At 38.9% G+C, this 11,616-nt stretch overlaps 2 protein-coding genes and 1 long non-coding RNA gene across 5 annotated transcripts; 2 read left to right on the top strand and 1 right to left on the bottom strand.

Moving 5' to 3' along the window:
• Positions 1–874: 874 nt before the first annotated feature.
• Positions 875–4,470, top strand: LOC114819636 (G-type lectin S-receptor-like serine/threonine-protein kinase At4g27290). 2 transcript variants are annotated; one of them, XM_029088970.2, is made up of 7 exons: positions 875–2,282; positions 2,599–2,673; positions 2,766–2,887; positions 2,952–3,162; positions 3,311–3,548; positions 3,642–3,792; positions 3,892–4,470. In XM_029088970.2, exons 1-7 carry the CDS (start codon positions 1,010–1,012, stop codon positions 4,201–4,203), a joined length of 2,382 nt encoding a protein of 793 aa, XP_028944803.1. In that variant the 5' UTR covers positions 875–1,009; the 3' UTR covers positions 4,204–4,470. The 2 variants fall into 2 exon arrangements, with proteins under 2 accessions (XP_028944803.1, XP_028944802.1); XM_029088969.2 differs by having other exon boundaries at positions 2,545–2,673.
• Positions 4,471–5,203: 733 nt separating this feature from the next.
• LOC114819637 (BRCT domain-containing protein At4g02110-like) lies at positions 5,204–10,113 on the bottom strand. Of its 2 annotated transcripts, none has more exons than XM_029088972.2 (4): positions 9,778–10,113; positions 9,561–9,650; positions 9,312–9,416; positions 5,204–6,048 (listed from the first exon to the last, which is right to left on the bottom strand). In XM_029088972.2, the coding sequence occupies exons 1-4, from the start codon at positions 9,859–9,861 to the stop codon at positions 5,989–5,991; spliced, it is 339 nt and encodes a 112-aa protein (XP_028944805.1). In that variant the 5' UTR covers positions 9,862–10,113; the 3' UTR covers positions 5,204–5,988. The 2 variants fall into 2 exon arrangements, with proteins under 2 accessions (XP_028944805.1, XP_028944806.1); XM_029088973.2 differs by having other exon boundaries at positions 9,565–9,650; positions 9,778–10,103.
• LOC139189649 (uncharacterized) lies at positions 6,248–7,383 on the top strand. Its single transcript, XR_011573476.1, has 3 exons — positions 6,248–6,449; positions 6,531–6,636; positions 7,260–7,383. It is a non-coding gene; the product is annotated as an uncharacterized lncRNA (long non-coding RNA).
• Positions 10,114–11,616: the final 1,503 nt, after the last annotated feature.

The raw sequence follows: 11,616 nt of genomic DNA, 5'->3' as shown, positions 1-11,616 counted from the left end.
TTCTAACCAAGCCGCTGAACAGTTAGTGGGCAACTTGTATGACTAATAGAAAACTTGTCTCGATAAGTGTCTGCTAGATCTTGTAATCGTATTGCGCACGAGTAAGTTGAGTTTGCTTCTTCTTTCTGGTTTTGGATTATGTGGTTTGATAAAGAAGGAGCTGGAGTTGCTATCATAGTTGATAATGTAGTGATTTATTGTGAAATTTTGGGAAAACGGTCAAATATTTCAAGGTAGCTGAGTTTTGGAAAGAGTCAAATAGATGGGTAAATACTTACATATACAAGACAAGTGGCATTCTAATGCAGTTCCGTATAAAATGGAGGACACAATTTTGTTCTCCAAGCCAACAAGACTTGGTAAAAAAGAAAACAACACATAACGCAAACGTTTTATTTTTATTTTTTATACAACCATGTGAAGGATGAAGAAATTGAATATAAGATTTCGTGTGTAAAGGAGCTACAACGAAACCAGCTTCGTATAAATAGACAAAAAATACGAGTATTATGAAGACGTGAGAGATTATTTAAGTCTTATGATCTATGCCAGCAAGATAAAGTCCCACACATCTTTTAAATAATATATCTCAAACTATATTTTCTATAAATTGCTCTGACCATGTATATAAATATGCAATATATATTATCTTTTTCCAATATTCTATCTTCTGCATTTTCCTTGCCAATTATACTGTCAATACAAAGACTTTGTTTGAAAATTAATATGTGATCGGATATTTTTTGAATGATGGACACCCTGAAAATAATGTGACAAGGAAGTTGAACACATCAACAGACAATTGAAAGGCTGCTTCAAGGAAAGTCCGTAAGGGCGGGTTTAGGTTTAGTTAAGTTGGGTAGAACAATGTACTTCTCCTCATTTAAGTTTGAATCTCCCTTTCCGAGGTTTTGATGAATCTAGTGTAATTACCCAATCGTTTGTCAATAAAAAACCTGCAAGGTACAAAGTAATCAGTCTCCTTCCCTCTTCTTGACAAACAACAAAGATGAAGGGCCTTCCCTTTTTCATCTTCTTTGCCTCTCTACTCCCATTTTTAGTCTTACGATTGTCCACAGCAACTGATACCATATCTGCTTCACAATCCATCAATGGCTCTAATACCTTAGTTTCTTCAGGCCAAAGCTTCGAATTAGGACTCTTCCAGGTGGGTAATTCTAAAGCCTGGTACTTAGGAATATGGTTTAAGAACTTACCACATATTGTTGTATGGGTTGCCAACAGAGAAAACCCCCTTCCAGATTCACATGGAGCCTTGACATTAACCAAAAATGGAACTATGGCTCTTTTCGACCAAATGAACAACACAATTTGGTCCACCATGTCTTCCCAAATAGCAGAAAATCCTGTTGCACAGCTTTTGGAGACTGGAAATCTCGTTGTTCGAGACAAGGCTGCAACAGATTCCGAAAGTTATGTATGGCAAAGTTTTGATTTCCCATCAGACACTTCGTTACCAAAAATGAAGATTGGGTGGAACTTCAGAACAGGTCTTAACAGATTCTTGACTTCTTGGAAAAACGCTAGTGATCCATCTCCTGGAGAATATACTTATGGGATCGATCCTCTTGGATTGCCTCAACTCGTTGTTGCCAAAGGAACAGAGAAATTGTACCGCACGGGGCCTTGGAATGGTCTTCGATTTACTGGCTTTCCAAGTTCTTCAAACGAGCTCATTGTGAAACCGATCTTTGTCTATGATACCAATGAGTTATATTACATGTACATGGCTACTGATATTATGACAGGAGTAAAGCTTACTGAGTCGGGTTTAGCCCAGCGGGTGGTGCTCAACAGAGGGAGCACTGAATGGTCTGTTATGTATACTCTCCAAAATGATAGGTGTGATAATTACAGGGAGTGCGGAGCAAATGGTTTTTGCAAAATTTCCAATTCACCCCCTTGTGAGTGCTTGCAGGGTTATGTTCCAAAGTCGCAGAACGAATGGGAGGTGCTTAACTGGACAAGTGGGTGCATAAGGGAAACATCACTGAATTGCCAGAAGGATGATGGGTTTTTGAAAGTTCCAAATGTGAAATTGCCGGACCTGTTGGATTTTCAGTTGAACATGAGCATGAGTGTGAAACAATGTGAGGCAGACTGCTTAAAGAATTGTTCTTGTGTAGCTTATACTAATTCAGATGTCAGGAATGGAGGGAGTGGCTGCCTTATGTGGTTTGGCGACCTAATTGATATGCGAGAGTCCATTGAAGAAGCTAGCCCGGAACACATATATATTCGAATGCCATCGTCCGAACTAGGTAAATGATCAGTTTTCATTAACAATGTTATCTAGCTAGGTTCTGCAGCCCTATTTTATAAAGTACAAAGATTTATTGCTTACAATTTGTATGTCACAATGCTATATTTAGTTAAAAAAATCCTTGTTTAGGCATCAATTTAAGCATGGCTAGTTGTAATACACCAAACTAGACCAAAAGAGAATAATTTGTGAGATTTACTGAATAAGTCAGCATAATCTGTAATTTAATTTCTCAATGTTATTTACTACATGATCTTTAGGTAATTCCACTCAGAAGGATAAACGAGTAGTGCTGATCTCGGTCATATCTGCAGTTTCTGTGCTTCTTTTCTTGGGATTTACTTGCTTTTTGCGCCTAATAATTCGGAAGAAGAGAAGAAAGAAAAGTGGTAAGCATGCATATACTTTAGATTTCAAATTCATCCGTTGATGTTGCTTTATATCATAATCTTTTCTTCCTCTTGTTTTTTCTATTTGAAAGGCTCAACATCTCCTAAGGACTTGGAATTGCCACTCTTTGATTTTGAGGAAATCGCAACTGCCACCAATAACTTCTCGTTCAGAAACAAACTCGGAGAGGGAGGGTTCGGTCCAGTTTACAAGGTAACAACGTTATAGCTGACCTACTTATACGAACTGAACTAAATATTTTCCTATAAATTTTCAGGGGAGCCTAAGACAAGATGAACTAATAGCAGTCAAGAGACTCTCAAAAGATTCTGGGCAAGGTATCGAGGAGTTTAAAAATGAAGTTACGATGATAGCCAATCTTCAACACTGGAATCTTGTGAAACTTTTGGGATGCTGCATTGAAGGAGAAGAAAGGATGCTTATCTATGAGTACTTGCCAAACAAAAGCTTGGACTGCTTTATTTTCGGTCTAACACTCTCCTTCTTTTGGATTAATTATGTACCTAAAATTTGATTTTACTACTTTGTAGTGCAGTTTATGGAACTAAACAGTCCTATGCAGCTCTCTTTATATCATAGAGGAGGAAACTTGAACAAAAATTAATTCATGTGCAGATCAAAACCAAAAGATGCTTCTGAATTGGCAAAAGCGATATGACATTATCATGGGAATCGCACGAGGACTTCTCTACCTCCACCAAGACTCAAGAGTAAGAATCATTCACCGGGATCTCAAGAGCAACAACATCTTACTTGACCACGAGCTGAACCCCAAAATTTCTGATTTCGGAATAGCAAGGATTTTCGAACGCAATCAAACTGAAGCGAAAACAAAACGTGTAATTGGAACATAGTGAGTTACACTAACATAGACCATGAATCTTCATTTCTCTAACAGAAGGGATATGTCTTCAATGGTACCTAAGGAATGTGTTTTTGCATGCAGCGGATACATGTCTCCAGAGTACGCAATTGATGGGAAGTTTTCAGTGAAATCTGATGTTTTCAGTTTCGGAGTGCTTTTGTTAGAGATAATTAGTGGCAGAAAGAACAGAGGATTTCATCATGCAGATCACAATCACAGTCTTTTGGGACATGTAAGTATTTTATGCTTAATTATATTTGTGTCTTGCTAATTTCGAACCTTCATTTTTTCATGTGTTTTACTAAATCAATTTAATTTTCAATTATTCCAGGCATGGCTACTGTGGAACAAAAACAAGGGCTTGGAAGTAGTAGATCAATGCTTAGAGTACTCATATGTTGAGTTTGAGGTGCTAAGATGCATTCAAGTGGGTCTACTATGCGTTCAAAAGCTTCCAAAAGACAGACCAGTAATGTCATCGGTGTTTCTAATGTTAAGCAACGAGGCGGCGATATTGCCACAACCGAAGGAGCCTGGTTTCTTCACAGAAAGAAGTTCCATGGACTTCGAAGATACCTTAGCCGGCAAAGGTAGAAGTCAGACAGGAAGCACAAGCACCCTTACAACAGTGGAAGCTAGATGATTGACACATGTAAACATGGATTCGTACTTCCTGGTATTTTGACATGGATGCTGATTCATTTGCGTTTAGTCAGTAACAGAAAGACTCACCTGAGTGAGAGGTTGATTGAGAAATATAAAATCTGAAATTTTATTCATACTTAGTATTGTTTATCAGAACTGTAAGAGTGGGGCCAAATAATTCAGTTGCACATTTTATCATATAGTTAAAGGATTGCTTGTAATGTCAAATAATTCAATTCTAAGACTGAAAAATAATTCGATTGCACTATTTTCTCTGCAATTTTTCGTTTTGACAAGTATTTCCTCCATATTTCAAACTAACCAGGAGCTTGCAGCAGGCATGAGAGTTATACATGTCAAGCGACATGGCCTGGTAGGAGAAGACATCATCTATGTTCAACAACTTGGAGTTGGGGACTCCTTAGTTGGAAACTCATACTAGGTTACTAGTGATTGAAGGGTCGTCTTCACATCAGTTGAAGTTGAAATGCTAGTAGTCAATACGGGCCCGGAAACCGGAATTAAGGGCCGATTAGGGTGTGATTGGTGAGTGTTGTCGCCAATGATGCAAGACATTCATGTTGCTTCAATCCTTGTCATAATTGTCAAAGTTACATAAAGCGGGTTGCGGCACACATTGATACTTCCCCACTTGATCACCAGTGCAATCAACAAGTGTATGATTTTTATGCAACAGACCTCAGTACAACTAGACGTAGAACCATTTAATACAAGTTATTCTTTTTTTGTTTTTATGATAAGGGAGTTCGACTAAGCCATACAATGGCAGCCTAAATTGGTATCAAATTCGTCATTCATGAGATTTGGACCTAAGACCTCTTACTTCCAAGTGAAGAGAAATACCATCAGACCGTAGAACTAAGTAACGACAAAAGGGCACTTTAATACATAAGAACAGTTTGAGAATTTATCAACTATCTTTTTTCTAAAGAATCATTCAAAGTGGAATGGCATGGGAAATGAAATGCTAGTAGTTCTTATGCCTCAAGTTATATACTTGTATATATATGTATCTTGCGATATCAACAATTCTCATAATTCTACATGGTATCCTGAAATATAAGTCTAAATTATCAAGGAGAGAAGCCGGCCGCAAAGGCCAAACATTAAGTTCCAATACTTCCCATTTTCTGGCCAAACAACACAGAATGAAGCCCTTTCCTTTCATCCTCCTTACTTCTCTACTTCATTTTCTAGTCTTAGAACTCTCCACGGCAGTTGATACCATTTCTCCATTACAATCTATCACCGGCACGAATAACTTGGTTTCTTCCTGCGCAAGCGTCGAATTTGGCCTCTTCTCTGCTGGCAGTTTTCGGTATTTAGGAACATGGTACAAGAATTTTCCAGATATTGTTGTATGGGTGGCCGACAGAGAAAATCCTCCGGCAGATTCAAATAGATCCTTGACAATATCAGAAAACGGAAGCCTGCTCCTCTTAGACCAAATGAACAACACTATTTGGTCGTCGAGTTCTTCCCAAGTAGGAGAGGATCCTGTTGGGCAGCTTTTGTAGAAACCAATTTTTAAAGAATAGTCTCGATTCTAAAGAATAGTCTCCTCGAAGCAAGAGACACCGCTAACAGAAACCAATTTTTCCTCTAGACTTGATTTTGAAGGAAGGTCAACACACAGGATACCTAAGAAACCTAAAGCCATGTGTCTTGAAGCAAGAGACGGTGGCAACGAAGCCATGTTCCATCATTGGCAGACAACCAAACAATAATTCCCTCCGCAGATTCCGCGCTTGCCTTGAGTGCATCATCCAACAAATAAACAATTCATAGTGGTGGAGAATCTCTTTTCTTTGGTTGAAACAATCTGAATAGATGCCAAATGATATCAGAATTTTTAAAACATAAGAGAGTTTACGAAATTATCAATTTAGTCCATATTCCTTTACCCAATTGAGCTGCCATATGGCAGCACCCTATCAACCCTCATGTTCTCTCTCTGTCTCCTACCCCATAACCCCTTCTTTCTTCTCTCTTTCTCTGCACACTCCCTTTCCTCTCTCTCTCGAAACCCTCATCTCTCTCATCTCTTCCCTGTGACCACACACGCACACATGCAATTGCATACCTGCTCGAGGAAACCCATCATCATCATCAAACCTCCTCTCTCTCTCTCTCTCTCTCTCTCTCTCTCTCTCTCTTTCCTGTGGCTATGAGGACAGCGAACCCCGAAACTCTTCGGCGAGATTCCTTCGATTTTGTGGTTAGGTAAGTTCGATTTTACCTTTCTTTTCGTTCTAGTGTGAAGTTTAGATGAGATTTATTAAGTTTATCTCATTAAATTACAAGGTTTTAGAACGAAATCGACTCGGGGGAAGGCACACCCATTTCCTGGGAAACCGTGGGTGTCAAAGGATTTTCCGGTCACCTCCGACCGTTCTACGGTGAACCAAAGGTAGTATGCTTCTCCTCTCACCTTGTGCTTTCGTTTGGCACCTAGATTGGAGTCTAGGACCCTCGTTTTCAGTCGGTTGGAGCTATAGAAGCTCCGGTGTTCGTTCCCGACGAGATCAGGCCTTCAAGCTGTTTTCAAAACCCACGGGCTTTAGGCCCGTTGTGAACCATTCCAATAACCCAACCCGTTCCCTTTTTATTTTAATTTTAATTGATTTAAAAGCTCAAAAGGCCTTCGGGCCATGTTCTCTAGAACCTCTGGCAGTTGGCCCAACCCAAAACCCATTTTCTTTTATTTAATTTGTTTTAAATCAAATAGGGCCCCTTGGGCCATTTTCTGATAAAGGCTTTAAGCCCAATCTCTAAACCCTTGGGCTTTTGGACCTAAGCCCTAATTCGGATCCAAGCCCAAAACCCGTTAACCTAGTCTAACCCAATTGACTGACCCGTTGACCCGGTTGACCTTTGACCTGGTCAACGTTGACAGTTGACCGTTGACTTTCAGTTTTTGTACGAGACCCCTCCTAGACTAATTTCAACGTCCTGAATCCGTTCTCGATGTCTGTTTTCCCAAATTAAATCGTTTGAGTAGAGTTTGATTAAATGTGCTATTTATGTGCTTAGGGGCAATTATTGTGATGTTTCTATCTTCGCTAGTGGCGCAGTTTTTAACGGCTAAGTACTGTGAATGGACCCCTTCTAAAAGCTAAGTAATGTGGATGGACCCCTTCTAAAATTACATGATTTTATAGTTCAATTGCATAAATGAATAGCATGCCTTATGAGTTTATGATTTGATTTTATGTTAAGCATGTTTATTGAATATGTTGATTTTCGCCTCGTGTTTTTGGTGAGGAATTAATTGTAGGCCTATTTTGAGCTATATTTTTGGGTAAAGTACAAAAAACTACCTCAACTATTAGTGTCACGACACTTTCATACCTCATCTTTTAGAATTGACAATGTCATATCTCATCTTACGATTTTGTGCTAATGTTATACCTTCCGTTAGGGTTTGCGTGAATTTCTCAGTTAAATGCTGACGTGGCTTGATCTGGGGCCCATTTTCTATTAAAAATTATAAAAAAAAATATTTAATATTTTTTAAATATTAAAATAATAAAGAAAAGATTAAAAAAAAAAAACCACACTCAGTCAATTTGTCCCCTCCCCATTCTCCCTCTTCTCCCCATCATCATCTTCTTCCCCCTTCCTGCAACTGCAACCCAGAAAAAAAAAAAAAGAGAAAAAAAAAAACCAATTTGATTTCCCCCCTCCCCACCCCCCTCTTCTCCCCCCACCCGCTCCCCACACCCAACCTCCCCACCTTTGCACCCAACCTCACACCCACTACATGCAACCCAAAAAAAAAAAAAAAAAAAAAAAACCCAGATCCGGTTGAGGTGGAATCAAGAAACCTTTGCCAGGCCTATTTCGAAGGTTGAGAACTTGGGCGCGGAGAAAATGAGGGGAATGGGTGTGGAGGGAAGAGGGTGGGTGCGGCAGGGGACGGACGAACTGGGTTTTTTTTTTCTTCTCTCTTCTTCTTCTTCTTCTTCTTCCTCTTCTTCTTCCTCCTTTCTGGGTTTGTTGGCGAGGGGGGGAGAACTAGGTTAGGTTAGGGTTTTTTTTTTTTTTTTTCCTTCCTCCTCCTCTTCTTCTTTCTAGGTTGCAGGAAGATGGGGGAGAGAGAGAGAGAGAGAGAGAGAGAGGGGAAGGACGAACTGACCTTAGGTTTTTTTTTTTTTTTTTTAACTTTTTTTTATTATTTTAATATTTAAAAAATATGAAATAAATTTTTTTAGTTTTTAATAATTTTTTAATAGAATGGGTCTCGGATCAAGCCACGTCAGCATTTAACTAAGAAATTCACGCCAACCCTAACAGAAGGTATAACATTGGCACAAATTCGTAAGATGAGGTATGACATTGTCAATTTTAAAAGATGAGGTACAAAAGTGTCGTGACACCATTAGTTGAGGTAATTTTTTGTATTTTACCCATATTTTTAATATATAGTATTTTCTATAAAAATCATGAACTGGTAGACTATCCGATGGATGACGATAGGATGCTAGAACATGTTTTCGAAACCCCCTTATAGTATAGACGATGAATGACTTTATACTATGAAGTGGTTATTTTTTAAAGGTGTAACTATTTGTGCGTACCTAGTGGACACTATGCTGCCTGGGGTGAGGATCTGGTGTTGGCAGTTAGGCCGGGAGAAATAATCCCTAGCGAAAGGCTGAGGGACACGGAGACAGGCATTGGGCCAGGAGGAAGTTATCTCTGGCTACAGGCACAGAGACTTAGGTGCAGGCATTGGGCCGGAAGTGTTATTATTCAGTGATCTTACTGGTAGCACACCGCGCTTACGAGATGATCTGTGAGACTCTTGATGCTTTGGTTTCCACGATATGTCATTTGAGATGTTTATGGCATGCTAGGGTTTTCATAGAAACCTATCATTTATTAGGCTAGTAGTTTTCATTATTAAAACCTTGGGGGTTTCAATAAACAAGGTTCGTTTATCATGTATTAATTAAATGAATAAATGGCAAACTTCACTGGGAATGAGGACACGTTTAGGAGGCCAGATCCCAAAAGAAAAGAAAGGATCAAAACTGGAAAATGATAAGACAAGTAGGATTGAGAAAGGGGAAAAAAACTCACCCAAGTGGGATCAATGGGGAGTTCGACATCAAAACTATGATGAACCCATAAAGCGGTGACAAGAGTCTTGGCGTCATTTCGAGCAGCAACACATACGGGATCATCCTACAAAATGTACAAAAATGCAGATAATACACCATTCTATTTCAATAATTCTACGATAATCACAGAAAACAAGACATAGCATGAACTTATTAAAGCATCAAAATTGAAGCTTGGAGAAGCAATTAGAAGAAAAAAGCGACTTACATACACAATTTTATCCACAATGACGTGGGTGCAATTGGGGGAATAGTGGGCAACATCCTCTCCGCCGCAATCTACAAGCTTAGATCGAACCTGCGCGATTCATCAATTAACACAAAACTAAGCAAGGCTACCACATCATAGTATCATACACATGGAAATTTCAGATATTTGTAATTCCCAAGACTGTAAGAGACAAAGGGAAGGGAGGAAGGAGGACCTGGTGCTTGTCAAAGGGGTCGAATCCCAAAAGAAGGAAACGGACGCCTACAAACGTCTTGGCCGGTGAACTTCCCTCCGTCATTGAAATTTGAATCCTTTCAACTCTCTCGCTCTCTCTGGGCCTCTCTCAGCAGTTAAATACCTAAACCCAACCCAAGATTCTCCAGAAATAAAAGCTAAAGAGAAAAAGGAAGAAGGTGCGATTCAAGAGGTGAGGTGAGGGTGTAAAACTAACAGATAGTGCTCCGCCTCCGCGGCTTCTGCAATCTCATCTCATCCGGTTGCTCAATGCCTAAAACTTGTGGAGGAAGACTGAGAGGCCGACTCACTGTTTGGGGAAAAATAATGAGAATTATTAATAATAATTTTTTTTTTTATAATTGGTAAATGGGAGGGAATTTTTGTTTCATTTTTTGATTTTAGGTGCAGTGGCGGGAATCCGGATCTTCTTTGTGAGGATTTTGGAGATCGATAAATCATGTTTGTTCATCGTAAATTATGTGGTCAAAAATGATTTTAAATATTTTTATTTAAAATTAGACACAAACAGTACTTGATAAAAACTGATCATCCGATGTACGATGAATAGACACGATTCACGGATCTCCAAGTCCTCACCAGAAGGATCCAGAGAGAATTCCGTTGGCAGTGGCGGGATGTCTAAATGGTGCGAGTGCGCCATGTGGAATAGTGGCACGATACATCTTAAACGCACGTCACCAATAAAAGTGTCTCCAACAGACTAGTTAGAAGAAATTTTTTTACTAGTCAAACGGAAAATGTAGTGAAAAACAAAAGCAGCAAATCTGCTCGCTATTTGGTTCGGTAAATAAGCGAAATAAACAATTACTTGCTAGATTTAGAAAAAAAAGAAAAGAGAAATGACTCGCTTGTTATAATTTAAATATTGTACTTGTAAAGTAGGCTTCTCCTTCAATGTTTGCGTCTAGTACATACGAGTGCACTACAATTAGCTTGTAATACTTTTATACACACTATCCTTTAGCTAAATTAACAAAGTTATATAGTGTTGCTGGAGGAACTAGGATTCTCTTCCTTCTTTTTTTCTCTCTCTTTCCCTCCCCTCCTACTTGAATGGTCACGGTTAAACCACGTCAACATCTTATATTATTTTTTTATAGAAGAAGAAAGATAAAATAGAGAATGTAAGAGGAAATGGAAGGAGATAGAAAAAGAAGGGGAGAGAATCCTAGTCCTTGTTGGAGATGATCTAAACCTCCCAGAGACTAGAGTCGTCAACTAGGGATGGCAACGGTTCGGTTTGGGGACGGAAATGCTAAATCCATCCCCATAACCACGAAAATTAACCATATCCATAACCGCAAATTAACCATCGGGTATTATCCATAACCATACTCACCAGATAACGGATTCCCCATCGGTTAACGGGTATTATCCATAACCATACTCACCGGATAACGGATTCCCCATCGGTTAACGGGTATATCCATCTTCGTCAATACAAAAAATATATTCATTCAGTTAAGACATTATAAGTTAATAGATATTAACTTCGTCATTAAACATTTGATGTATAAAATGATCCAATGAATGGATCTTGTTGAGTATAAAAATTAAAACATTGATGATGTTGGCTTGTCTTTGATATCTCACATAAGAACCATTGAGTTCACATTGATTTTGATTCAAAAATTTACTTTCCTACAAAATGCAACTTTTGTATTCTCAAGGTAATGGTTCTGTGTGTTGATGCACAAAACCGGAGGGGTCTTGAAACAACGTAAATCCGATCGTGAATCTGCAAGAAAGTAAATAACACAAGATGTATCGTGGTTCACCCCAATGTTTGGGCTAC

The sequence above is a fragment of the Malus domestica genome, chromosome 11 (assembly GCF_042453785.1).
Source record: "Malus domestica chromosome 11, GDT2T_hap1".
Taxonomy (NCBI): domain Eukaryota; kingdom Viridiplantae; phylum Streptophyta; class Magnoliopsida; order Rosales; family Rosaceae; genus Malus; species Malus domestica.
Note: the sequence above shows the minus strand (reverse complement) of the source record. Positions and strands in the feature narration are given on the sequence as shown.

Bases quoted from the DNA above. Each gene is read 5' to 3' on its own strand.
- LOC114819636 (XM_029088969.2), top strand. From the start codon at position 1,010: ATGAAGGGCCTTCCCTTTTTCATCTTCTTTGCCTCTCTACTCCCATTT. The intron at 2,888-2,951 runs GTAACAACGTTA...ATAAATTTTCAG, and splicing joins GGTTCGGTCCAGTTTACAAG to GGGAGCCTAAGACAAGATGA. The intron at 3,163-3,310 runs GTCTAACACTCT...ATTCATGTGCAG, and splicing joins CTTGGACTGCTTTATTTTCG to ATCAAAACCAAAAGATGCTT.
- LOC114819637 (XM_029088972.2), bottom strand. From the start codon at position 9,861: ATGACGGAGGGAAGTTCACCGGCCAAGACGTTTGTAGGCGTCCGTTTC. The intron at 9,417-9,560 runs GTAAGTCGCTTT...TACATTTTGTAG, and splicing joins TTGTGGATAAAATTGTGTAT to GATGATCCCGTATGTGTTGC. The intron at 6,049-9,311 runs GTGAGTTTTTTT...GCATCTATTCAG, and splicing joins TCCCCATTGATCCCACTTGG to ATTGTTTCAACCAAAGAAAA.